The sequence below is a fragment of the Scheffersomyces xylosifermentans genome (assembly GCF_036884685.1).
Source record: "Scheffersomyces xylosifermentans strain CBS 12540 chromosome Unknown RJT20scaffold_2, whole genome shotgun sequence".
In the NCBI taxonomy this organism is placed as follows: Eukaryota; Fungi; Ascomycota; class Pichiomycetes; order Serinales; family Debaryomycetaceae; genus Scheffersomyces; species Scheffersomyces xylosifermentans.
Window position 1 is genome coordinate 2,055,182 of NW_027042940.1, and position 24,319 is coordinate 2,079,500.

Below are 24,319 nucleotides of genomic sequence, written 5' to 3' on the forward strand. Positions count from 1 at the left end.
TCTTGGGCATGTAATATAGGTAGCAAGTGTTGGTACTCTTATGGGCCCAGTTTTTTATTGGTTTTGATGGTATCTCTTGGGGAGCAATATATTGAATTATATAAAACCAACAGGTGGTTGATTCCAACTTTTGAGCCAAGTGTATAGATACGAGGATAGATGGATGGGCTGTGAACTCAAGGCCAGACAACGGCAGACTGCTCAAATCAGATCAAAGTAACAACTCAGTCCTAGCAATTATGTGTTGCACGAAAGACAGTTCGATGATGTGATTTTAACTAGCAAGAATAAGCGGAATATTCAATATAGTATGGTGGTCATTAAAGTAAAATTCGACGAAAGCGGTGAGCCTGAAAATCGTAAAACCTGGAAACCGGGGAAGAACTGTAGGGATATATATAGTAGGATTTCTGGTATCTGACAGTCTCTGTGACAGGATGAGTCGGTGGTACGAGATAAGCCGACTGCGACACAATTCAACTATATAGAAAAGAAGCAAAGGGTTTTTAGTTATCCCCGTAAGTTAGTGATCCAGTGGCAGTGGATTATGCGCAGTAAAACCAAGTAGCGAAGCCGAGTTAATATAATCAACTATAACTGGGTAGAACTAAACCAGCAAAGAAGGAAAAAGAAATAAGATGATGCACAAACTGTCAAAGAATCAACCAGTGTCAGAATCAAAAGACAATCGACAATCGACAATCGACAGTGCTTTTACGGGCAGGTACGGTGGTCGGTGGAAAAAAGAGACAGGACACGGAGAATAACAAGGAATAATAAATATAATAATTATTTGTAATGCGATCTATCGGCTGTGGGAAGAAAGTGAGGGCAGGAAAGGGGATAGAGAGAGTGGATGAGACTGAGAGACTGAGAGACTGAGAGACTGAGAGAGTGTGAGTGTGAGAGGGTGAGAGACTGAGAGACTGAGAGGTGGAGATGGACAAGAAGGAGCCAACGAAATGAAGGAACGAATGATTGTAAAGGTGGGGATGGGGTGTGAATGGTAAATTGCAGTTGCATGGACTACGGTGAAAGACTAAAGGATGAGGAATACGGTTAATATGGATATTATGATATTATGATATTATATGACCCTATGTTCGTTATATGTATTCTGGCGATTGAATCTTATGTGGTTGTCATACTTTCCTGTTTTCTCCTTTCCCTCTGTCGAACTCTCTGCTCAGGAAACTAACTCCCCGTTCAAGACTCTTCGCTGTTTAGGGTATTTAATTAAAGCGAATGGGTGCGAAGTGTGTAACGTTTGAGATGCAATAACTGTGTTAGAGCATTATGGCCGGAATATGCATGGCGTGGGGCCAAGGTGATGAGATGAACAGTTCTCCACAGGTTAGAAACGCAGACTGGCTACGGGCCAGGCCTTCCATTCTCTGAGAAATGATCATATGATGACGGACGATGCTGAGACGATGCTGAGACGTAGCGACTTGCACCAGCCACAGAACAAAAGTGCCGTTATCATCATCAACAAGTGTGGGGGAACCTTTCTTGGTTAGAGGATATTTTCTCGTTGATTGATGCGCCAGAAAATATGCTGCGCAAAATTTAGCTGCGTTTGAAGGGAGGATCTCGGAATTAAACGGTATGAACTCTGGCATTAGATGGAGCTGGTATGAAGATTGAAATTGGCTATGTTTGAAGACTGGAGTTCGGTGGTGATGACTTTTCGATGCTTCTGCAGCAAGCTTCGGTATGTCAAGCTGCAAAGGCTGAAAGTCCTTGGTGTGTGGACACCCTAGGCGCATTTCTTTTGTATCCGCTTACTCACCCAGCTGCACACTCGTCCAAGCGCTTACTCAACTTTTTTGCAACAATCCAGGCTATGCCCCCAAGGCTTTTTCACAGTAGACATTTCCATTGGATCTATCAGTTAAAGTTTTAACTGTTTCAAGATTGTATCCGCTATCTCAACCGCTCCGACGGAAATAGTTCATCGGCATTATCTATACGTTTTATTTTTCATTGGTGCAAAATTGTCATCTCTTTAGATAGACCTAGCTTCGCCCATTACACATCCCTAATATTCATACCCTCCAGGGAGCAATTTAAATATCCAACAGCAATCAAGATGAATAGCGTCAGACCCAAGGCTATCTTAGTAGTGCCATTTTTTTGCAAGCAAGCGACTCAGCAATAGTTAAGAATTTCGGCAAAATTGTAAGGCGTCGCTGAGACATTTTTCTGGGCACAACAAAATGGTCCATTATTCGTGTAAATCATTTCGATCAATTAGTGTCTATGTAGACAGATATACGCACAAAGTACTATTGTACAAAGGCCTTCTATCTATTGTTCTACTGTTTCCATTAGTTCAGGGGGCAGGATTAAAAGGTGGAAAAGAAGCCAGTACAAATGGGAGTATTGGTTGAGAGAGAGGGGAGAGATAACTTAATGTAGAGATAACTTATCTCTACAATTTGGAACAGAATAATCAATGATATATCACTGCATTCTCTGAAATTTAAGTATATTTCATTAATAACGAGAGTACCTACACTGCAATTTCAGCTTAATCCGACTTACTGCAATTCTATTCTTCCATGAAAAACCTAACTTGTTTTGTATTGGGTACATAATTTTATTCTTGCATTATTGTTACACTATCTATCTAAGCTATACATACTATTTTTGATTTCGATAGGTTTTATTCCTATGACAAGCTGACTTAAAACCATACGAGATATATACCTAGAAACAGCAATAAACGCTTAGCCAATGCAGTTCCAGGCTTGTCAATGGAGTTCCAGGCAAAAAATTATTCATAGAAGAAGTTCCAAATATTATCCAGTTCCCCACATCTCGTTTTCACAGGGAGGCTTAAGGTAATTAACCAGATCGAGTAACAATTTTCATATTGGTATTTTGTTGAAATGTGAAAAGTATGGGTTGTCGTCACTGATGTTTCTTAGTATTTTGCCTCTATACTATCCACACATCCCGAAACTCTATTCATGATTGGGTCAAATTCATTATATTTATTCCTGATTTTTCGCCTGTTAATTCCATTGATTGTTGAGACCTCAGCTTCTGGAGTAGCTAGCCCTGCGCTTTGCCATACTCCCTATTACATCACTTAACTTCGAAATGGGCTCCCAATCTCGTGGTATACATCCTCCTTTCGGACTTTATCGGTCTTGAGGGCGTCTATACTCAGTCGAATACTGGCTTTCGTTCAAATTCTTTCCGTAATAATGAACCCTGTTGTAATTCATACACAGTATTTTAGACTCCTCGCTTAGTGATGATCTACACATTTTTTACCTCTTAATCCCCGATGGCTCGTCAATAGTCCCCTTTCTATGCCGCATGTGTTGATAATAGTACATTACATGCTTATGCATTAAACTGTCATCGTGTGCTTGGTTACCAGGCTTTTTGATTTTTCGTACTATGGTAAGAGGCATAAAGTTTAAATGTGATGTTTAATTAAAGGTGATTGTGAATTATCGTAAATTCCCAATAGCCCCACTTCGCCACTCGGTGTCCATAACTATCATTATACATTCGAATAGCCTTTAGGGAACACCAATTATGATGCTCTCATGTTTCTTTAACTCCCCTTCTCTCTCTACGGCTTTGGAAATACAGATTTTTTGATTTAAAAACTTCATTTATTACAAACTAATAAAGCATTTATGTAAGAATTAAATTGATGATAAATTAGACCTCAGTCAACTCTCAATATTTATGAATATTTATATTTACTTTAGCACGTTAACATGAGCAACTAAGCTTCAGTCAATTTAAGACTTTGGAGCCTCCTTGTGGGAAATGGCAGCTTCCTCACCCATAGCAGAGATGATGGTAACCAACAAGTCCTTACCTTCGTCGAACTCGGCTTGGATCTTCTCACCCAATTCACCTTCTGGGATCTTGACATCATCCTTGGTGTCACCATCTTGGGTCATCAAGGACAAGAAACCGTCATCAATGTCCAACAATTGGTATTCTTGTCTGGTGACGTTTGGAACCTCCATGTTGTGGGTAGATGGAGACAAATCTTCCAACTTCTTACCAGTGAAGATGTCAATGGCGACCAAGTGGACCTTGGCGTGACCGTGCTTACCGGTCTTGGAGGTGGACATGTCGACAATCTTACATGGTCTACCCTTAATAACAACGTGACCGTTCTTTCTCAAAGCAGAACATTGCATTGGGAAAGTTAAAGCGGCACCGGCATCGGCGGTTTCAAAGGTGTGCTATTGATTGTTAGTATTTGTAAAGCCCATCGTTATACACGCGTAATACGTGTAATCTTGTTTTCGGATCGAAATAATAGCGATGATTGCATGAAAGTCTTGATTTTGATTCAACTCTAATAAGCACAAGACTGAATAGAGTTGAATCAAAAAATTTCACCCGCCATCCCCAGGTCAAAACGAAACGAATCAAGCTCCGACTTCTTCATTAGTAGTATCGCGATGAGGCTTTGCAGTCCTCTACATCTCCCCGCGATTCCAATCCAAATGAAGTTGTCTTTGGCTTGCATCGTCCATTTCGGTGCCTGTCAGAATTTTGGCAGTGAAAAAAACGGAGGTTGACGCCAAACACCGTACACTTGCCGTCCAGACCTCGTTCTTTCTGCAATCCATCGCTGATCCGTCTCTAGAACGCACTTACATCTTCTTCAGCCATTTTGGAGTTACTGTGATTGATTGGTTAAGGTAGTAAAAGAGAAGAGAAAGGAAAAGAAGAAGAAAGAAATAGAAAAGAATGAGAAAAATTTCGTCGTTGGCCAATTTTTTTTCCTGCGAACAAAATCGAGCGCTGCTTTGAGGATTTTTTTTGATGTAGTGAGAGCAGAGAGAGTGTGAGAAGAGACTGGAGAGTAATGGGGGCCGATGGAAGATGGGTAGGATGAGCGACAAAAGACTGCCAGTTGCGATGCAGGGTAGGCTACATGCCCAGAGACAGGATTGGGCAAAATCTAGGCGGCATTGGAGTTGAAACTCGGGCCATTGGCTGGAGCTGTTTGCTGTGCAATGGATGGATTTTAGCTCGATATGGCAGGGAATATAGGTACGATGGAGGAGTGTCCTGTATATAGTGCAGAATTAGGTAAGGTTGCCACAGGGATTAGATAACGAGTCGGTAAATTTGGGAACGATATTCTATGGGTCACAGCGTAATATACAGCACGCAATGAGCTGTGTGCAGATGATACCGTTACCCGGCAGTCGATTGGACGACACTGAAAAACAATTAAAAGTCGTGCCCTGTGGGGAATTGGTATGTACACGTCTGGTAGCGCGTTGCATTTTTCGGGGGTCTAGGCACGGCGTTGGAGGTACAGGCATTTTTGCAGCCGTACATTGTCACTATCCCGTATTTAGTGTAGACAAGATCAAGATATATTCTACTTGTTCGACTATAAGAGGATTCCGCTTGAGAAGTAGAGCACAGAGATGTCAAATGATCCTTAAATTCTTCCTTATTTCTATAAGGAGGTACTTCAAGTTGAATGCTTTGAGTGTGTTGAAGAGGTGATACATGGGATGGACTTGGGTGTTCAGCGACTTCAAGCTCAAGAAGAACCGCAGATTCTATACTACATTATTTTCATTCAATTATTATAATACATATATATAACAGATATAGTAAGGCTGCAATAACCATCGGGCAATTTTTGCACTCTTTCTTTCTCCATACACTCAACTGTTCTCTCTTCATCATACAGCACGAGGTGTTCGATGCTAAACAATAACAACATATCTAGCCAGTATTACAAGAATGGCTCAGGAAGCTGCAAGGTAAGATGATGGTTTGAGCTCTATTAAATACTCTCATAGGATGCTCGTGCAGATCTAAGAAGTTATACTAGTCTTTTGGGAAACTCTTGGAATAAATGGAGAAAAGATGATCTACCTCCTCTTTCCGACGCCTACTAATTTAAATTCCACGAAGTCAACAAAACATCTATCTCCAGTCAAGATAATGACGACGAGATCTCCGCACCCAGGAGTTTACGAAACCTTTGTTAGTCTAAACTCATCCCTCTACTGACGTAACCGGTACATCATTGGCATTTTCAAGAGAAGAATTAATCTTCTCTGGCTTTTCTTCTTCTTGTGGTGGCTCTTCAGAATCGTCCCCATCGGTGTCCTTCTTATCGACTAATGAATGCTCGATTCCAGACACCTCTGAATCGTCCTGGGTCATTTGACTGGATTTAGGCTTGTCGCCATTTTTGAAGTTGGCAATTGATGGAGAACTGGTGTTGGAGTAATCTTTAGCCAGTTTTTCAAGCTTCAAGCTCTGGATCACTGTATCCCACTTGCTCAAGAGTTCTTGGCATCGTTCATGCAATTTGAAGCTGTCAGGGTATGCTAGCGACTCATCCTTCAAAATGCATTTTAATACTTTATGAATCTTGGTTTTGCGCAAAAGATCAACATTAATAGGGAACTCAATTAAACGGTATAAAATCAAACGAGCTACCAGTAATTCATCTGCTGTAGGTGGCTTGAGACCGCTGGTATCCTTAGGAGTTGTAGGTTGGTTCCTCTGTATCAACGAGCGTTGGAGTTTGATACGACATAGCCATAATTGGTGCTGTTTCTCTTCGTCGCTTATCGGTTTTGGTGTTTCCGCTTTGATTTTACCGTCCTTACCATTGGTCTCAGGCTTAGCTACTGGTGTACTTGGACGCTTACGTTTGGCAGGAGGTTCATCTGCTTCATGTTTTACCTTTGAATTTCCATTCCTAGCTCTTTTAGTTCGGGGGTTGACCGCAGTCTTTTCAGTTCCTTTCTTTTCAGCTTCATCGTTCTCTTCCTCTTTCTCTGCCTCGTCTGATTCATTCTCTCCATCAGCTGGAGCTTCTTCATCTTCTTCTTCTTCCTCCTCGTCCTCCCCTTCTTCTTCGCGTTCATCTTCCTTTGGTTCTACAGCATCGTCGTCTTCATCATCTTCATCTTCATCGTCATCTTCGTTTCCCTTCAAAACATTTCGAATGAAAGTATCGAAGTCTAAACCATCTGTGGCTGCAATGGCTTCTTTGATGTTGCTCTGTTTTCCGGTTTTTTTCTTGTTCTTGACGTTCTTCTTGACATCATTCGGAACATCTTTGAGTGCCTTCTCTAACTTCTCTGGAGTTAAAATCTCTAAACTTTTATCAGACATCCAATAGAAATCGCCATCTGGTATGAACATAACACAGTAATCGGTACTCTTCTTCTTGTGTTTTAGGACTCCTTTGGGAATCATTTCCGGCGGCGTTATGAATGCTGGCCATTGGGGATAACCGGACATTTTGGCAAATACACGCTCCTTAGGGGCAAGCTTCTTCTTCGTGCCTTTCTTGGGTGCCATATTGAATCTTTATAATTGATGGTGGTAAATGGGTGGTGTGGTGGTGGTTCTAGCTCTTTGCGTCTGAACCTCAGGTATAGTATAGCAGTATAGGATAATACAATGATCGATCTCGCTCCTCGTTGGACTGGTAACTGCAGTAATGTACTAGAAATAAATATCGGCAGTATATGGGATGTGAGAGTAGTGTTACAGATTGATGGAGAACGAGTTGTGAGAATTCTGGGATACCACTACTTTTCAATGAAACGGGACTCTTGAAATAATCAAATGATCTAAACGTGAAAATCGATTGACGACAACGAAGATTGCTCTAAGGATTATTTGGGGGGTTCGAGGTTTGATAATATCAAATGGTAACGATGGCGGTGAGGAATAAACAATGAGATGGGCTTCCTGATCAAACGTAGTAAGAAAGTATTCCACAATAAGCGATGTATTGGACGATGATTGAAGGATTGTTGTCAAATCTTACCCAAAAAGCTACTATTCAATATCAAATTTGAAGCTGATGGGATGTTGAGATCTTCTCTAATGTGAACAGCGGACTATATTGATGATCAATGAATAATTGATGATAACTTCAACTTTGCTATGCGATCTGATCCTGAATACGTTCTTTCGTCGATAACAAGGCAACAGGGATGTTGAGTGGTGATGAAGTCCTGAGCAAAACGTTTGTCAATGAGCGGTTACGTTTTGGTGACAGCGGTTGAGCAATAGACTGGACGGGATGGTGATTCCAACGCGTGCACAGGCCTGATGAGCACTACAGAGACTCGATACTAACTTGTTGTGATGCAGAAGTGCTGGTGTGGTCGAGATTTCACACAACAGACCAGGGATAAGGCCAGCAATAGAAACAACGGGCAAAAGCAGGTAATCAGCGAACCAAAGCGGGATTTCGTCCGAAGGTCCAATGGATGTGATTTTTCGAGTCGGCTATTGGCACACACAGAAGGCGATTGTTCTGATTAGGACAAAGACTCGGACACGGCAATGACGCTTACACACGATGTGTCTTAAAAATTGTTGATTTATGGCTACAGAAAAAACAACCACTACAATCTGTCACTCACTACCAGACACTGGTTGTTTTTTTCCCACTCACAGAAACACAGTCAGTAGAATGAGGAAGTGAGGAAGTGAGGGACTGAGAAGTGAGAAGTGAGAAGTGAGGAAGGAAGTGGAAAAAGACACATTGGGGGAGGAAGAGCAGAGGTGCAGGAAGCAATCGGGATGGTGAGCGATTGGAAGGAGGGAAGGAGGAAGGAGAGACGGAAAGAAGCTGGGAGACAGGGAAGTGAGAGTGTGAGTATGAGTGAAGAGTGTGAGTGAGTGATACTGACACTGACACTGACACTGACACTTGGAAGGAGGAGGAGATGGTGTTGTATGTGAGGTGGTGGTGAGAGACTGAGAGACTGAGAGACTGAGAATGGGCGATAAAGATAGTGGGGACACGCCCCGAGATTAGGGGAATATTCGTGCCGATGGCGGGCGGCATATACATATGAGAATAAGTGTGGAATTGGAAGAGAGCGAAAGCAAGAGTGTGTGATTGAGGACTGGGAGAGAATGAGGGAGTGGAAGCGAGCAGAGAAATTGCAGTAAAAATAGAAGCTGAAGGAAAACCAAAAAAAAAAAGACACTATTACGACAGGGAGTGGGAGAGAGACTGAGACCGAGACCGAGACCGAGACCGAGACGCTGGGACTGAGACTGAGCCAAGGTACAACGCTTAAGAAAATTGAGCATTTCGGGGAAGACGGAGGAGGAAAGGTTCAAAAGGGGACTTTTCGACAAGTTTTGGAAAAGACGGGAAGATCTCAAGGCTGAAAATTGACTAATGCCGCCGCTGGATTATGAAAACAATGTGTGTGGTGGGCCACTCCGGTGGTAAACGCTCGGCGGCTACAATGGAAGTTACCCTTGTATTTTTTTCTATAGGGAGTGTAGATTGAGGATGCATTCTGAACTCGGTCGTCGGCAGGAATTTCAGTTAGTTGCAAAACTTCCATGGAGGGCAAAAAAAAAGGTTTTGAAGCAGGGATTGATCGTAGGGGTCGGTTAAATGAGTGGTAGGTTAAATGAGCTGTTTCTCTGTTGATATCTATGTATTAGAATCAAGTAAAATTGTCTTTATTGTGTCTAGAGCGATTTGCAATTGCAAATTTATCCTTTAAGCTATTGCATTTTGTATAATATTTTGTATAAAATTGCTTAAACTTAGAAACTAACTAAAACCATAAATGCTATTTTTAACACCGAGATCTATGTTAGAACTATCCAAATATCACACCATTTTATTTATAAGGTAACCTTGACATTGTAATCTTCAAGTATTTAACGCCGAATCTCAATCTACATATTGACGCTTTTTTTGCAGCTTCAATGAAATTGTTATCCCTTCAATTCCAGCTACTCCAAGTCTTACCAAGATAACGCCACCAAAATTCCACCAAATTTCACGAATTCTCCTCTTCCACTACTCAATTGTCTTCCTATGCTCTTTCAAGCCAATACCCCCTGGATGACTGCTAAAACAATTGCAACAATAGGATCGTCCAAATACGACCATGCGTTCCATTACTGCACACAGCCGACACAATTCGTTGCAAAATGCAGGTTTCCATTTTGTCGCAGCATTTCTCAATGCTTCTAAAAAAGGAGGACAATGACGGTGAAGACAACTTTTGGGGTAAAGAATACAGCATAGTATAAAAGATAAATTTGGATAGATCGGCCCCCAACTTGACAGATTAATCGGGGTACTTACTGATATTGTTTTGAGAATTTTTTGAGTCTTTTTTGGAAGTTTTCGGCGCTGTTTATCACTTCTATTCGGATCGTCTTATATCTGGCAACTCAGATAAGCCTAGCAACCAGCGGTAAAGTTGATTATAGTTGAATTACTCATAGATTTCGGGAAAGAGTAGTGTAGAGCTCTTTAGACCCGCGAATACAACTTCTAGCAACTTTTACGAGAAAAATCGGTATTTTCTGGCTCTTCTTTCATAGCCAACAGGTCATAACCGCTGCTTACGTACTAAAAGGCACTAATAAAGATACGAACAAGTCAAATTTAGTTTCTACAGATCAATACCACTTGCTTAAGGTTATATATCTGACGAGAGACGGCAACTTACTATCTAAACCAAAACCATTTTGGAAATTTACTGCAACAGTTACCACTTTCAATCTGGTGAACCCTACTAGACTTCATTGGCTTTAGCTGCTACCAAAAAACCCACTTCCCAATCGAGCACTCACACGCACGCATTTCTGACACGGGAACTTGTTGCTTTGTCGTTTCCTGTGTCATTTTTTTCACACTGGACTCACCAGATTCTGTCAGCTGCTTCAAGTATTGCGATTGTCTGAACATAGACAGTTTTATATTTTCTGGAGCTCCTGCGTGTAAGACGGATTTTTTGTCACTTTTCCCTTTTCGTGCGGTCTTTTTTCGCTGGGCTCTCAATACGACAATTTGCCAACTTTAAACCAAGTGAGTTTCAACGGTTATCGAAGCTCCTTTTCACAGCCTAGTTCAGAAGCCACGAAAGTAGTCCTAGCGATGCAGAACCCAGGTGTATCGCTGGCAAAGCGCCCGTTGGACCTTCCGAGCCCCCAAACTCTTGCAAAATTGCTAGACATGTCCTATAAAAAGCAAAAGACGGTCTCCAATACAGTTCCAAGAAGCTTAGATGATGCAAATAATGACAAAAATGAGTCTATGGACCCTCTCGACACGAAACACAATAAAACTACATTTGAAACTCCACAAGTCGCTGCTATGAATGTACCCCTACCACCTAGATTGGTTCCTATATCACAGGAGGTGCCTATTCTTCATAATGTGCCCTCTAACATAATACCAATTATCCATCCACCTGCAACCACCAGCGACTATTTCACAGATTTGACTACAGATCTCACGGACAGTAAATTAACATCTCAGATAAATGGAATAGTTCAGAAGTTTCCACCACCTTTCCCACCATTTGTGCCGCCAAACTTTTCGCAACAAAATAGGTACAGCCGCAAAGAGGTTGATTATGCTGATGAGTCTGAGGAAGATGACGACGATATCGACTCTATGGACGATGAAGACGACGAAGACGAAGAATTTGAAGGAGGAATAATGGTGCCATTTATATACCCCCCTCCTCCTGTTATCGATCCAGATCTTTTACCATACTCTCTTGCGTCATTCAGAAAGAAAATGGAGGAAGCCGCAGCAGAACAAGCTCCACCACCTCCACCTCCAACACCACCACCCCCTCCTCCTCCTACTAGGGGTAGGAAACCTCGTAAAAAGTCTCAAGATCCCTTAGCCACATCAACTGCTACGGCTCCAGCTGCTACTAATTCAGCTAAGGAAGATAAGTCACCATTAGTAGAGCACTTGTATCTTCAAGTACCACCATTGCCCTTTCCACCACCAAACTACATGCCATACCCATTGAATGCTGATAAATCAACTTTAACCCCTCATGAAGTCTTCGGAGCTTTCATAGATGCACATGAAGACTTGCCACGTATTGACATGGTAGTAGCAAGTGCAGCAGGTTCATTGTTTGATATGAAAATTCAAGCAACAGAAGAGGGATTCACAATTGAAAAATACGAAGAGGAGAAGAAAGAAGCTGCAAAAGCACAAAAAGCATTACCAGGCCCGAAGAAGAGGGGACGTAAACCAAAGAATCCACCTAAAGTGGAATACAACGAATCGGATGGGATCGAAGGTACTGTATCATTTGCAAGTGGTGACGTCAGCGACGGGATTTTTGGAGAAAGACCTGACCTTTTCTTAGATAGTGAAGATGAAAGAGACGAAGGATTCATAGATTACGTCAACTTCGCAAGGAATGTCGATACCAACAATTACTATGACTTTTATGACGAGAACAAAGAAGGAAACGAAGAGAGGGACACGAACACCTTCGAAATTAGCCAGAGACCAAAACAATTTGAAGAAATAAAAACCAGAATCAGTAATGTGAAGAGGAGGAAAGATACTAGGAAAGAGAGCAGTAAAGATGACGTAACCGTTGAAAATAGAATCATAGACACGGAATACTCAACTATAGGCATTTTGGACGAGAATGTCAATCACGGAAAGGGTCGCCTGAGAGAATTGGACTACAAAAAATTTCTTCCAACTTCGTCGTCGAAAATTCTCACGTCAGGGACCAGAGATATCACATCTGCTAATGGCAATAATAAGGAAAGGCGTAGAAAGGATTTGCTCGTGTCTCTCGGAGAATTGACTGATTACCAAGAAAAGCATCGCTTCGAGATCTACAGAGCAAAGAAGTTGCAGCTTCTAGAAAGACTTAAGAATTTACAAAATTCAAAGATATCTTTCACAAATTCAATCATCGAAGACGAAGAATTGGCACGCTTCAAAGACAACTTGGACATTGAGCGTGATGAAGAGCTTGTACGCTTAAAGCTTGTCGAGAACTATGAGCTCTTGAAGAATTCTCTTACATTCTATCAAGATTCGAATCGTGTCTACAAGCATTTAAACAGCATAATGATCAATAAGTTGGAGAAGTTAAGAAACTTCTTTGAATTTCAACGTGATGCATTTGAAGACAAATTGAACAATACTAGCCCTGATGTCTTTGATATCAAGAGCAAAGATTCCGGCAGACTTTACAGCGGCATCTCAAGACGCGACTACAGCAGAGACATTAAGCAGATTGTGAAGAAGGCTATGTATAACGAATTGGATATACAAGATTTGGAAGAGCTCACAGCAAATAATGGAGTAGCTGAAGATTTATTAAATAAAACTCCAGATTCACATTCTGCACAAGTTCACGACTACATGCCATTGATTACTCCCGCTGAATTTGACGTAATCACAGGAGACTTACCAGCCAAGGCTAAGGGTCCAGGAAGTGTAAAGGAAAACAAAAAGAATAACTTGAAGCATCAGATTTTCCAGAACGCCCTATATGAACGGATAACTTCTGGCTCGGACACGAACGCTTCTGATAGCCAAAGCAGCGCAAATACTGGACCGAAGAGAAGAGGTAGAAGAGCCAAAGAGCCACCAAATCCAACAGGAGGACCACCTCCTGGTGGTGACAAGATTAAGGGCGATGGCCCAGATTCAAAATACTCAGAAGCTGCATTATTAGCGAAAATCATGAAACACTTCTACGGGCCCCAGCTGGCTCGTCTGGACGAGCTTAATCATGATTTGGAGATGATGGGTATGAAAACTAGGTGGCCGGTTCCTCGATAGTTGTTAGCATTGATATATAGTAGTTGTACATAAAATCTGATTACTTTGCATTAAACGTATTTAGTAGAAGTCTCCTAGCTCCCGTACAATACGTTTTAATTTAGTAGTTTTATTAAGGTGATATATAATATATAAACGACTAAAGCTCGTGATTATTCAAGTACATGATATCAAAGACAAACATAAAAGTTAAAGAATACAAATACAGTTGGAACATAAAAGCACCGTTCATGGACAGAGCCACGGCAAAACAAAAAGCATAACTAACACAAGAGTAGAAGGTTTAAGAACTGAACTAAGCAGAAAAACCTATTAAATCGGTATTTCCACTTAGAAAAGGATTTGCTCCCAGAAGAATTCCGGTTGACACTGTATACATCAACTAAGAAAACAATTTGAGCACGACATCCATTCGGCGAATTGGGTAAAGACTATTGGACAAAGGGGCTTCGATCCAGGTATCGGTATCAACCCCGCCCCAATCTCACAAAGTCAGAGTACCTTAGTATTCTTCAAATTGGGAGTAAAGAGCAACCAAGATGTTGGAAGCTCCAAGAACCAATGGGAAAGATCCAAGGACGGCCGTGAATTGAGCATAGTAGCTATCGTAAAGAACAAAGAAGTTGTTCACAGTAGCATAAAGGCTATCGCCAGTCTTGAAGGTGAGGAATCCATCAGAGTTCTTAGTAATAAAATAGTAAATCAAAACCTTACTCAAAGCGAAAACAAAAGGATCGTAAGTGTAAATTCTAGCGACAATTCCGTCGTTGTTGTCAAAAACTAGAACTCTTCTAGAAAAGTTGACGTAGTAAGCAACAAGCAAAGGTAATAAAACAGCGTCAAATGCCCAAATCACAAAAGTAGCAATAACCTTAGTTGAAAGCAAGGCAGTGAAGTCTGGGGTGAGGATTTCACTCTCACCGAAGAAGTAAATGTTGTCTTTCAACACTTGGTGGTTGAAACCATTGTCCTTGAGAGGCACAATTGGAACGTAGGCGTAGATGAAAAAAGCGAATTCAAGAACCAATTCCAAGTAGTTTAAGGTAATTGCCTTGGATAATCTCTCTCTCAAGTCATCGGAGTATTCCAAGTAAGTAATTCCAACAGAGTCTGTGTATTCATAGACCTTTTCAACAAAGTTCTCCCATTGCTCAATGACTGGGTCCACGACCCATTCCTTTAATGAAAGAGGAGGAGGGGCTTCATAGTCCTTGTCATCGTCGTCTTCGGTTTCAGGTACAACCACTACAACTTCCTCCTCTTCCTCTTCATCAGCGATCTCGTCATTGTCTTCATTCAATGTGGTTTCGTTGTCTTCATCGTCGCCATTGACATCTTCTGCCTCATCGAGAATACTCTGAATGGTTAAAGCTCCATCTTCTGGATGCTCAGAAACGTACTTGTCGAGCTTGTCTACCAAGACTTTCTTGGTGTCTTTGGAGACAGTGTGGATCTCGAGCTTTTTGAGCACGGTGACCAAATCGGCTTTCTTGTAGGACGAAAAATCGGACATCTCGTTGTTGTTTTCTTACCAGACGTTATAGTGATGTTGGTGGCTGCAATTATCTGACGTCGAAGTTTCGTGTCTGCTGCAATCGTTTGATATTATTGTCTGTTGTAGGCAGCTGCAAGGAAACTGAGAGGTATAAATGTGACAGTGGTAAAGGGACCTTTTGTCTGTTTAATTGTTTACTTTGCGAAGCGCTGTTTACGGGATTTTAAATACAGGGCAGAAGCTCGACTGTGAGGTAGGCATATATATAACAGACAGCCGACGAAGATGGGAAAACACGAAGAATGGTAGGACTCTGTGGGAAGCTAGGAGGTCTGGGAAGAAGTCGTGGTTTGTTTGTAGTCATGCAGGTTTGTTGTGATATTTCCTGATTTGGGATCGTACAGGATCATACATGGGTGTCTGCAGAAAGACACAAAAGAAAGGTGTTTTATAAGGATGATGGAGAGATCAGTAGAGAGGCAGTGAGAGTGGCATTGAGTTGTAGCTGGAGATAGTCTGTCTGGTGTTTGTTGAAGTAGTTGGTACAAGATCTTGAATGTCGTCCTTAATACGTTAGAAAACGTCTGTGCGGAATGGTGTTTGCGGAATGGTGTTTGCGGAATGGATAGGACACGCTCAGACACAAACAAGTGAGAAAACAGCCAAATACGTGTCCGATAAATGATAGTAACATCTACTTTGAAGTATAGAAACTAATTTGCAGCCGGATTTGGGGTGTGATTAGGTAGAGTAGCTAAAGATTAATGGTGGAAAATGGACATTGTTTGCTTTTTGGGTTGCTATGAAATTCATGCCATTGCAACATTGCCAGTTAGAAGAACGTTTTTGTCCACGTAGGCACGTTCAAAGGCGTTGCTTTCTTACATAGATCTGTTTAGACGGTGGACTAATGAACGACCAACCCGGAGTATTATTCAGATTCAATTGTACGATCATCTAGTGTCCATATACCGTGCATTGCTCGAGGTGCTACCATGTAAGTAGCCTACGGCGGAAATCTCATCTCAACACTTTTGCGGATTCACACTGGCATTGGCCACCATTTGCACCACTTGCCGTCTTAGCCATCTCATCGTGACAGTTTCTCCACGTATTCCTCACTAACACAACCCCATCCAGCCCAAATCACAACAACACATCTATTACCCTTTTGGGCTCACATGACATTCTAGAAGACACTCATCCTGTATGGGGACTTGTTTACTTTGCTGCGTAGTGCCGTTTTAGTAGACTGACTGTACAGAGACACAAGTAAATACTAACTCTCTTCATAGTTAACATGGCTAAACAGTGTACGATTAATGTACACTATAAATGTAATGTACACTATTAGTTTGTAACGATACATGTTCTATATTCATCCGTTGAACTAAATGTGTATGTATGACTGACCTCTTCATGGCCCTTACCATCAGAATCTTCTATTTTTTGTAGACAGGGCCCAGATTCGCTAGTCCTGTTTCAGTGTGTCATTTTGCATGTTCCAGCATACACTGGAGACAAGGCACTGATGACAATGATCACACTGATCACCCCCCGTTAGTCTATTTTTTTTTGTTAGTGGGTGGATATATTTATACAGAATCGATCTAAATGGCTGTAGACCCTCTGGGTTTTGCCTCTTTTATAGTGTATTATTTATATTGTATATATTGTATATATTGTATATATTGTACATATTGTACATATTGTACATATTGATTTGTGTTTTCTATTCGCAGGCTTATTTAATATTCTTCGTTACTTTATTATTACTAGTATTATATATCACTAACAAATAACCTCCATTATCTACTACTACACTCTCATTCCTTAGCCAAGATAACCCTCCAAAGTGCTCACATAAAACCTGTCTTCATACTGAAAACTTTCGAGCCACAAAAAGTAACATCGCTACCACTTTTTTTTACTGCCAAACAGAGGATCAAAGGAAGCAGCCAAAAGGGAATATTTATCTTTCGTCATACTTTCATCTTTCATCTTATTGTGTCGTTATAAAGACCATCGTGAAGTCTCAAGATAGTGTTGTTTATCTAGATTCTGAGAGTGAGTCATCCTTATTCCTAGAATTAAGACCTGGATCATTATCCGTTTTCTGTTGCAAATAAAAAGCATCTTATAGTCATATCGGCTACAGTCTTACTACCAAACGCATGGAATCAGCAATAAGTTCTATAATAATTGAATTCACTTAGTTCAATAAGAAAGAATCCGTTTGAACACTAGCAAATCACTTACCAAACGCTATTAAACCCAGGTTCATGCCCTCGTCTATATAACGAATACCATGACTATCATCAATAATACACTCCGAATAAGCCTACGAAGGCCAATACGATCCATACGAAAATCGGACTTGTCCACAATCAATTCTCTTGCAAAGACTTTTATACGACATCAAACCAACGAATCAACAGCAAAACAAATCGTTAGTGAACCCCCCAGAGTCAACCAAGTGGGAATCCAGTACCTTTCTGAATCACTTCATAAGAAAGTGTTTCCAAATCATCCTTCAGATTCCTACCTCAAACCAGAATACCCCGAACTTCTTAAAATTGCCGAAAAGCACCTTAAACACAATGATTTACTCAATCGTAAAACTCAAATCACAGAGCCTATCAACATAGAGAATTTTCCAGACTTAGTAGGTAACAAGACTCTTGATGAACATTTCTACAAAATTGGAAAATGGAGCGCAGAGCCCTATCTCTCGATGGCAGAAAAGTTCTTTAAGACGGATGCAAAATTGCCAAAGAGACCGCAGAATTGGCAGTTTGAGGCTGGCTGGTATAGATATGTGGAAGGAAAAGAACCTGAGCTGGTCCCATTCCCACTAGAAGACGAACTAGTATTCGATGTTGAAGTGCTCTACAAAAAGTCTCCATATGCTGTACTAGCAACATGTGTTTCACAGGAAGCTTGGTATGGTTGGGTATCACCTTTCCTTACAAATTACGCCGAAGATCCAACTTTTAGTGACTGGGAGCATCTCATTCCCTTCAATTGCCTCAAGAAGCCGAAGTTACTAGTGGGATATAACGTAAGTTATGATAGGTCAAGAGTGGCAGACGAGTACAATATCAAGCAGTCACAAGCATTTTATCTAGATGGAATGGCCTTACATGTAGCCATCAGTGGAATCTGTTCCCAGCAGCGGCCTAAATGGCAACAACATAAGAAGAGTAAGAATCAGCTTGAGTTCCAAGAAGAACATTCAGAAGAAATTTCTAGTTCGGAATTGGCAGCAGAATATGCTTCCTTTGGTGAGAGCATTTCCCAGGAAGTTGCAAGCGACTTAGTAGATGACCCTTGGTTGAATAAGGGAGCTCCAAATTCGTTGGCCAACGTCCTAGACTTCCATTGCAAGATTAAACTAGACAAGAGCGATAGAGATTTTTTCAGTTCTGAGAACCCTATGGACGTAATAATGAATTTCAATAAGCTTATGGATTATTGTGCGACTGATGTGGAAGCAACCTATACAGTAACGAAGAAATTATTACCAGAGTTCAGGGAGAAAGTGCCGCATCCAGTTTCATTTGCTGCTTTAAGACATCTTGGAACGTTAATATTGCCAACTACTAAGAAATGGGAAAATTACATCGAGACAGCGGAGAAGATATATACAGAAAACAGAGGCCAGGTGACTGAGAATTTAAAGAAACGTGCAAACGAGTTGATCAAATACATAGAGCAGAAGAATGAGTCCTTAGAACCTAACCACCAAGAGGATCCTTGGCTTCGCCAATTAAATTGGACAATAAAGAAGCCAAGGTTAAAGAAGGACGGATCACCGCTGGCAAAGCAGGCGTACCTAACTGGATACCCTGAATGGTACAGAGAGTTGTTTAAGACTGCAACTGTGAACGGTGTTAAGCAAAGAGAAATGAATTTAACTGTTAGAACCAGAATTACACCTTTGCTTCTCAGACTAAAATGGGAAGGATATCCTTTGGTCTGGACGGAATCCCAAGGATGGTGCTTCAAAGTGCCCTATGATGAAGATGTTTATCAGCAGTTGAACGAGAAAAACTACTCTCAAGCCAAATTGAGTGCAGAAGATATGGAACTTTTAATCTCCGAGTTACGAGATGATGGACGCAGCTTCGAATTATTCAAAGTCCCTCATCCGGATGGACCCAACAAGAGATGTACTCTAATAATGTCTAAGAGTTATCTTAGATACTTTGAAGATGGTACCATGACATCCGAGTACAATTATGCCCAAGAAATCTTATCATTGAACTCAGCGGCTTCCTATTGGATGGGAAACAGAACACGTATTACAGAACAATTCGTTGTTTACAACGACACGGAAGGGAAAAAGAACAAATTCTTCGATACAAAACGAGATTGCAAAGACTCCCCAGAAATGGGTATCATTTTACCCAAACTTTGTACGATGGGAACAATAACTAGAAGAGCCACAGAAAATACATGGTTAACTGCTTCCAATGCGAAGAGAAACAGAATCGGATCAGAGTTGAAGTCCCTTATTGAAGCTCCTAAAGGTTACTGTTTTGTGGGCGCAGATGTCGACTCAGAAGAGTTGTGGATTGCTTCTTTGGTTGGAGATTCGATGTTTAGAATACACGGAGGAACTGCACTTGGATGGATGACATTGGAAGGAGATAAAACTGAAAAGACTGATTTGCATTCGAAGACAGCAGAGATTTTAGGAATAAGCAGAAACGATGCAAAGGTGTTCAACTACGGAAGAATTTATGGAGCTGGCGTGAAATTTGCAACCCGTCTTTTAAAGCAGTTCAATTCAAAATTAAGCGACGATGAAGCCGAAAGAATTGCGAAGAAATTGTACGCCAGCACCAAGGGAGAAGTATCATCATCCAAGGCATTGTCGAGAAGGCTATATCACGGGGGCACAGAATCAGTCATGTTCAATGCATTAGAGTCAATAGCATACCAGAAAGATCCCCGAACGCCCGTCTTGGGAGCTGCAATTACTGCTGCTTTGACAATCGAGAACCTCAATAAGAACAATTATTTAACGTCCAGAATAAATTGGGCTATCCAGAGTTCCGGAGTTGACTACCTACATCTCCTAGTTGTGTCGATGGAGTATTTGATTGACAAATATCAAATTGATGCTCGATTGGCTGTCACAGTTCACGACGAATTGAGATACCTAGTAAGAGAGGACGATAAATACAAAGCGGCTCTACTATTGCAAATCAGCAATTTGTGGACAAGAGCGATGTTTTGCGAGCAATTAGGAATTACAGAAGTACCGCAATCATGCGCTTTCTTCTCCGAGGTCGACATCGATCACGTACTCCGTAAAGAAGTTCATATGGACTGTATTACCCCATCTAATCCCATTGCTATTCCACCAGGAGAATCTCTTTCAATAGGCCAATTGCTTGATAAATGTGAAAATGGAAAGATTTTGATCGAAGGAACGTCTCCAAAGAAGTTGAAGTTGACTAATTATAAATATCCAAAGAGAAATCCAGTAATCCTCAAATTGGATCAAGAGTTGGATCCAAAGACAAAAATCGCAAGTGTTCGTTTGCAAAATTCGATAGACAAGGACGAATGGAAGAAAAATATCAATATATATATCAAGCTGAAAAAAGACGCCGATTTCGATGATGCTCAAAAAGAATTTTATGTGAAGAAACCAAATACCAAGCCAACTTATTCAAAACCACAGATTCCGCTATCTACCAGAACGAAAAGGCGAAGCATGGAAGAGTTTGATGTTCGTGTAGAAGGGATCGATGGCAATGCCTTACTCAAAAACGATGTAATGCAATCACCAATCAAAAAACCGAGGAAAGAGGTCACGAAAGTTGCAAAACCCAAGGTATATGAAAAGAGAATCGAGAAGTCGCCCATTACCAATGGCATGACCCCAACAAAGATGGTGTCCACCAAAAAGGTTAAGAGCGCAATCAAATATACACCTTATTCTGCTCAGACCGTTAAACTGAGTGGAAAGCCTGCTAGGTCAACTAGTTGTGAAGGGGGAAAAGAAGGGGGAAAAGTTTTCGGAAAATCTTCGAAGAAACGAGCAGTTGAATCGTTGGGAAGTAACTCGTTACCTGTGGGAGTGATACTGACGGGAGATCTGGTAGAAATGACCGGCGAATCTCATACTGAATTTTCTAAGCTGGCGGCCGGAAGACTAAAGGTCGGAGCCTCCTTAACAAGAAATTTATCAGAAGGAGAACAAGGCATTGCAACCGGTACATTGCGACGATCGGCTCTGCCGACGTCCAGATTGATTAGAAGATTGGGTTCGCTGCAGCGAACGATTGGAATAGTCAGACATCCTACTTCTAGTAAAGGTGGTCTTCGACAGAATCAAACGTCACGACCCATTAGCAAGCAATTACCTACCGAAAGCAAGTTGATGTATCCCGAACTAGATCGACGACGAGAGGAACTAAAACCATCGTCGACGTCAACCACTACCACGAACACCTCCATAATTGCTACCACACCTCCCACACCTCCTACTTCAACTCTGGCCACAACAGCATCGAACTCTAATATGTAAAAACGCCATTAAGGCGACGCTTCCAAGTCATGGTGGTGATGAAAAAAAGACACTACATATCAACTGCCAACTTACAATGACTTCTTCTCTCGATGGTTTTTCGAAATTGGTGAGCTCAAGTGCAACACACTCATCATTAAAAAGATAACATTACTACCATAGGAATGTTCAATAATTCACACTATAATTGATTGCTATGGACCGCTCGGAATCTTTTGAAATCCTTGAGCCTATATAATTCCACTAAAAGTCATTAAACACAAGTTGATGAATTACCACTTAGCTATTAGAAAATAGCCGATATGCGATTCTACAAGAGTCAGATATATCTATTCATTCCTGAATCATTTTTTCAACATTGAAGACAACTCAAACGCAAATTTACTCAAACTCAACAATTTGCAACATTTACTTTCTCTCAAATTTTACTTGAATTGACCTTTGCGTTACATGATTGCTGTTCCAATCTCTCTGACCCTTACAATTTTCTATATGTACATAGAGTATGTAATATTAGGAGTTTATGAAATGCTTCTAACCATTATATACTATGAATTTACGATTTAACAATCTAATAAGCATTATCTAATGATGGAGCTTTATTCTATTAATAAATAAGCGATGTTCCTGAATACCCCCGAGGGGAGAGATTGCCCTATGGTTTGGAGATTCTGCTTCTTTCAAAGGAGGGGTTCAGCCTTGCCGGCGACATTCGCTGGTGAATTTGCAACTATTGTGCTGTCGGCATGGCAAGCTCTACACCCCAATTAGGCTGAAAAGTCGCCAAAACCGACATTAGCTCCAGTGCTGCTGAAGGGCATCCGTTTCAGGAAATCAACTTACTCAATTGAGATTCTCCGAGCTGGTCACCTGACAACAAACCTGCATTCACAAGTAGGTTTAATTATACTATGTGTCAAAGTAAGTAAATAGTGCATGCAAGTATTTAACTAGAGATTGTCGGAGATGAGAACCGGTGGTGGTTTGTAGCCGAATTAGCCGTCGAAGTAATACTACTGCCGAGGGAAAAAGAAATGAAATGAACCTAGACTTTTCTAAGTAATTAGTTTACGAATAGTGGAAACGAGATTAGATGACACTATCAGCACATTATAGCGCAATGTGGTTGAACCAGTATTGTCCACTGCATATCCAGCTTCCAAAAATTCAGAGGGAGAGTACTTTAAATTTTCATTTTCCGAATGGAAGAGCATAATTAGTAAGAAAATTACGTTTGGGACTTCGGTGAGCTATAAACGGTTTATTCACCTGGAGAGGAACACACATTTGGGAATAAGCCGGTATAGCAGGTCCAGATGGAAATGTCTCTCAACGCTTATTGTTCTTTTGAGCCTTTTCTTCTTCTTCGTCAACAGAAGCCCCAGATAGATGTAGGATTACGTAATCTGGGTCTTCCATAATATGCTGAAGTTGATATATTCCCAATTCCAACACTGACTGCTTATCTCTAGAGTTTCTTTTAGTAGCTCATCTGGCGGTAGTTTATCCGAGTAGTAATAGTCTCAAACTCGTTCCATAAAGTACCCGTTCAAGCAATTCGGGTGATTGCAAATGGGTTTCTTGAGGTATTATTTCAATATTATCTATGTTCCCACGATGATGTCGTACACATCAATACTAAAGGAATCATGCAGAATGTCGTTCCGGTTCTCGGTGGGTGACGTTAGCGCCGATAGAATCCACAAATGGATGCATAATATTATACTATTTTTTAACCAACATTGACTGTTCGACGTCGATGCCGTCATATCATCTCGCTCAGAGTTCAGGCTTATCGCTAGCGCCCAGAATCGGAATGTCAGGAGATGTGAGAGCAACGACGTAAGAACTACCGGCTAAATGCCCACTGTCATTAATTCATTTGAACCTACATGAGGGCATGGCTCCTTGAAATCAGCGATGGCTAAAACCAGTCCTTGTAGAGTTAATTGTCGTCTTGTAGTATTGTGATCTCTCAAACCCCAAACTTCACCGTAATACCGATCCAACGTTGAGCCCTGCCATGGTTGCTATATCCCTCACCACCTCATTGGTTGGCCATTCCAAATATACCGCAAAATGTCTCCCCCGGATTGTCCGAAACTAAATGCAATTTATAATGTCGTCCTGATACCGCTATCCACAGGATACATATTTACTGTTACACTTACTTGTACTTCCAAAAATTTTCCACACCCAAAATCCACCAATCCTATATAAATATAGTTGGGAATGTCCATTGAGAAAAATTGGAATTGGCACTTTCGTTTTCTTGTTCTTCTGATTTCTTTTAGTTCACTACTACTCCAAATCATATACTAGCAATGTTCCCAGCCGGTGTTATTCTTGTTTTCGTGTTAGTCTTCTTGGCTTTCGTGTGTGTCTCTTCTGTCTTCATCCACAAGAAGTTGAAGGCTAAGAAGTCCGGTCAAAGATTCTAAGGAGTCTTTGAGATGAGTCTCTCGCGGGACTCAGATGATACCCGACGGGTGTCTTCTTCTGGAACAGTATTGCTGAATGAATTTGAAAAGCTAGTCACTACCAGAATGAATTATACCGACCCCTTGCGTTTCTGAGATGCCCATTTATATGACATGACATAATTGTCCAATTGTGTCTCAATTTGAACTGTCTTTCTACAATGGCTTAAACACCATTGTATGATCACATATATTTGACTTAA

The 24,319-nt window shown here is 41.1% G+C and overlaps 5 protein-coding genes across 5 annotated transcripts; 2 read left to right on the plus strand and 3 right to left on the minus strand. All coding sequences in view use genetic code 12, as the record gives it.

Moving 5' to 3' along the window:
* Positions 1 to 3,609: 3,609 nt before the first annotated feature.
* Positions 3,610 to 4,753, minus strand: ANB1 (translation elongation factor eIF-5A). Its single transcript, XM_064916697.1, has 2 exons — positions 4,645 to 4,753; positions 3,610 to 4,223 (listed from the first exon to the last, which is right to left on the minus strand). Exons 1-2 carry the CDS (start codon positions 4,657 to 4,659, stop codon positions 3,768 to 3,770), a joined length of 471 nt encoding a protein of 156 aa, XP_064776299.1. The 5' UTR covers positions 4,660 to 4,753; the 3' UTR covers positions 3,610 to 3,767.
* A 1,259-nt stretch (positions 4,754 to 6,012) lies between these two features.
* RJT20DRAFT_133677 (uncharacterized protein) lies at positions 6,013 to 7,335 on the minus strand (the record flags this gene model as incomplete). Its single annotated transcript, XM_064918236.1, has 1 exon — positions 6,013 to 7,335. One exon carries the CDS (start codon positions 7,333 to 7,335, stop codon positions 6,013 to 6,015), a length of 1,323 nt encoding a protein of 440 aa, XP_064776300.1.
* A 3,736-nt stretch (positions 7,336 to 11,071) lies between these two features.
* FGR47 (Fgr47p) lies at positions 11,072 to 13,597 on the plus strand (the record flags this gene model as incomplete). The annotated part of the gene is made up of 1 exon (XM_064918237.1): positions 11,072 to 13,597. One exon carries the CDS (start codon positions 11,072 to 11,074, stop codon positions 13,595 to 13,597), a length of 2,526 nt encoding a protein of 841 aa, XP_064776301.1.
* Positions 13,598 to 13,680: 83 nt separating this feature from the next.
* On the minus strand, positions 13,681 to 15,390 carry RJT20DRAFT_29935 (uncharacterized protein). The gene has a single exon (XM_064919608.1). It carries the CDS (start codon positions 15,108 to 15,110, stop codon positions 14,100 to 14,102), a length of 1,011 nt encoding a protein of 336 aa, XP_064776302.1. The 5' UTR covers positions 15,111 to 15,390; the 3' UTR covers positions 13,681 to 14,099.
* A 2,010-nt stretch (positions 15,391 to 17,400) lies between these two features.
* On the plus strand, positions 17,401 to 21,461 carry RJT20DRAFT_144588 (DNA-directed DNA polymerase gamma; the record flags this gene model as incomplete). The annotated part of the gene is made up of 3 exons (XM_064918742.1): positions 17,401 to 20,745; positions 20,788 to 21,083; positions 21,425 to 21,461. The coding sequence occupies 3 exons, from the start codon at positions 17,401 to 17,403 to the stop codon at positions 21,459 to 21,461; spliced, it is 3,678 nt and encodes a 1,225-aa protein (XP_064776303.1).
* Between the last annotated feature and the right edge of the window lie 2,858 nt (positions 21,462 to 24,319).